Genomic DNA, 2,679 nt, shown 5'->3' on the forward strand with positions numbered 1-2,679 from the left:
CAATGATGAAGCTCGTGATTTATTCTGATTCCCAGCTGATCACCAACCAAACTTTAAGGGAATACGCAGCAGAACATCCAATGATGGCCCAATACCTTTAGAAGGTATAAGAGCAGCTAGCGACATTCCAAGCCTGCACACTCACTTAGGTTCCACGAGTAGAAAATGCCCACGCAGACGCACTAGCAAGCCTAGGGTCCGCACTTGAGCATCAGCTCAAATGCTCCATCCTAGTCGAGTACTTGGACAATCCAAGCATAGATGAGGAACCAGCAGTCGAGGTGGCGCAGATCAGCATAACCCTGAGTTGGCAAAATCTCATCATCGACTACATAGTTAATGGAACACTTTCCCCAGACAGATAGAGTCCAGAAAGCTCCAGATGAAGGTAACATGCTACTACATGTGGAATGGCATCCTCGTTCGAAGATTCTTCTTAGGACCACATCTCCGCTGCCTATCATATCCCGACGACCTGAAAATTCTTAGTTCAATCCACGAATGCATCTGTGGAAACCACTTTGGAGGCTGCTTCTTGGCACAAAAAGCTTTTAACGCTAGCTATTACTAGCCAACCATGCATCAAGACGCCAAGGAATATGTGCAAATGTGTGACAGCTGCTAGCGCTTCAAGCCCGTGCCCTCACTACCTACCAGACTCCACCTTCAGACGAGCCCTTAGCCATTCATGTAATGGGCGATTGACTTGGTAAGACCAATGTCGCTTGCTACTTGGGACAGAAGCATGATGATCGTAGCAATCGACTACTTCACAAAATGGGTCGAACCTAAACCCATGTCTACAATGACCCAGATGGACATAGAACGTTTCATATGGAAGAACATCATCTGCCACTTCGGCATCTCACACTTCATCGTCACCGATAATAGTCAGCAATTCATGGGCAAAGCTCTTCATAAAATATGGCATCAAGCAGTACATGTCCATGCCCCGATACCTATAGGGCACCGAGTAGGTCGAGGTATCCAATAATACCATCCTCAATCGCCTTAAAAAGACCCTCTCAGACAAGAAGGGCAAGTGGCCAGACGAGCTTCCTAGTGTTCTATGGGCATATCGCACCACCAAAAGACGAGCAACGGGCAAAACTCCATTCTCCCTGGCATATGGTTATGAGGTGATCATTCATCCCAACATCGTAATGTCAAGCATCAACACTGTACTACCAAACCTTGAGCAGAACGAAAATGAAATGGCCACCAACTTAAACTTGGCAAAGAAAAAGCGCGATAAGGTTATCAGCGGCCTATCAATAGCAGCTCATCTTCAGCTACAACAAGAGGGCAACAATCCGGCAGTTCCACCAGGAGACTTAGTCCTCAGAAAAGCCTTCATCACTGCTTGACATGAAGGCTCTAAAAAGATGGCTCTCATTTGGGAAGGTTCGTACAAAATCAGCCGAGTAGGCAGAAAGAGCTGTTACACCCTCACCACTATGAGCGACAAAGAAATCGACAAGCAGTGGAATGCCTACAACCTAAGGAAGTACTAAGTGTGACCTCCCACCATTCCTTGGACCCTGTTCAAGACATAAAAAAAATAAAAAAGGGTTCAAAGACTCAAGAAGCTCAATGAACAAGACCTCGTATATTGAGGATTATCAATTGTTATGCCATTACAGCCTATAAGCAAAGTTAATAAAAGCTTCTATCTTCAACGAAGATTAAAGGATTTATTAACAAGACTGGGCTAAATGCATAAACAAACTGACCAACCCTGTGATAAGTAGAAAACGTATGCTGCCCTGCAGATATGGTGTAAGCTCTCCAGAGCGAGAGGGTAAACTAATCCCCCGACACCCATCAAGGTAAACTCTTTAGCGCAAAAGGGTAAACTAATTCCTTGACACCCATTTGGGTAAGCTCTCCAACGCGATAGGGTAAACTAATATGGAACATCCAGACGTGGATAGGTGGTACAACTACTCAATTCCCCCTAAATGCAATGACTACCTGCATTGGACGACTCCGATAATTTGCCACGATAATCCTTCCCATGGAATAGACTCAGCCAATAAAAGGATTCAATTCCGTAGGATCCCAGGTCTCTAACCGTAAGAGACGTTAAGTGCAAGACCCCTGTCTATGAAAGAATTTACGTGACAAGATGGTTTGTCCTCGACGTGCAAATCTTCATGAAGTGGCTTGGTTTTAAAGTGTTGCAATGCTAATTAAATGACCTACAAGATCAAAGCTGCAACTCGGAAGGATATGGCATCTAAGGAGCGACTTCGTCTACACATCATGCCAAAAAATGCCTTCGAGAGCCAGGGATGACGACTGAAGTGGTTACGCGAGTTGTCTGCTTCTGTAAGTAAGAAACCTGGCCGACAACCCAACGGCTAAAAGCCCAAGGCAGCTTGTAAGCCGAAATTTACACTTTCTATGACTACGCGGACTCGCCTGCTTATTTTCAAGCAGCAATTCCGACCGATGGTCTATGGTTTAAGTTTTGCTAAAACAAAGTTAAGTGTCACAACTATAGCAGCTACGCGGACTTCCTCTGCTTCCTACGAGAAGCATGAGTCCAACTAACGACTCTATAAGTTAAAAATCTTGCAACATGCCCCGGGAGGGCCCAAGCTCAAGAAGCCACTAAAGTCGAGTGTCACGACTATAGCAGCTACACAACCTCATCTGCTTCCTACGAAAAACACA

At 45.2% G+C, this 2,679-nt stretch overlaps 1 protein-coding gene across 1 annotated transcript; it reads left to right on the forward strand.

The window, feature by feature from the left end:
* Positions 1-718: 718 nt before the first annotated feature.
* LOC137712291 (uncharacterized) lies at positions 719-1,367 on the forward strand. The gene is made up of 2 exons (XM_088683929.1): positions 719-983; positions 1,030-1,367. Exons 1-2 carry the CDS (start codon positions 719-721, stop codon positions 1,365-1,367), a joined length of 603 nt encoding a protein of 200 aa, XP_088540055.1.
* Positions 1,368-2,679: the final 1,312 nt, after the last annotated feature.

The sequence above is a fragment of the Pyrus communis genome, chromosome 14 (assembly GCF_041283825.1).
Source record: "Pyrus communis isolate YQ-2024b chromosome 14, ASM4128382v1, whole genome shotgun sequence".
Classification (NCBI taxonomy): Eukaryota; Viridiplantae; Streptophyta; class Magnoliopsida; order Rosales; family Rosaceae; genus Pyrus; species Pyrus communis.

Excerpts from the sequence above, each read along its gene's own strand:
- LOC137712291 (XM_088683929.1), top strand. The coding sequence starts at position 719 with ATGTCGCTTGCTACTTGGGACAGAAGCATGATGATCGTAGCAATCGAC. Across the intron at positions 984-1,029 it reads AGGGCACCGAGTAGGTCGAG|ACAAGAAGGGCAAGTGGCCA; the intron begins GTATCCAATAAT and ends AGACCCTCTCAG.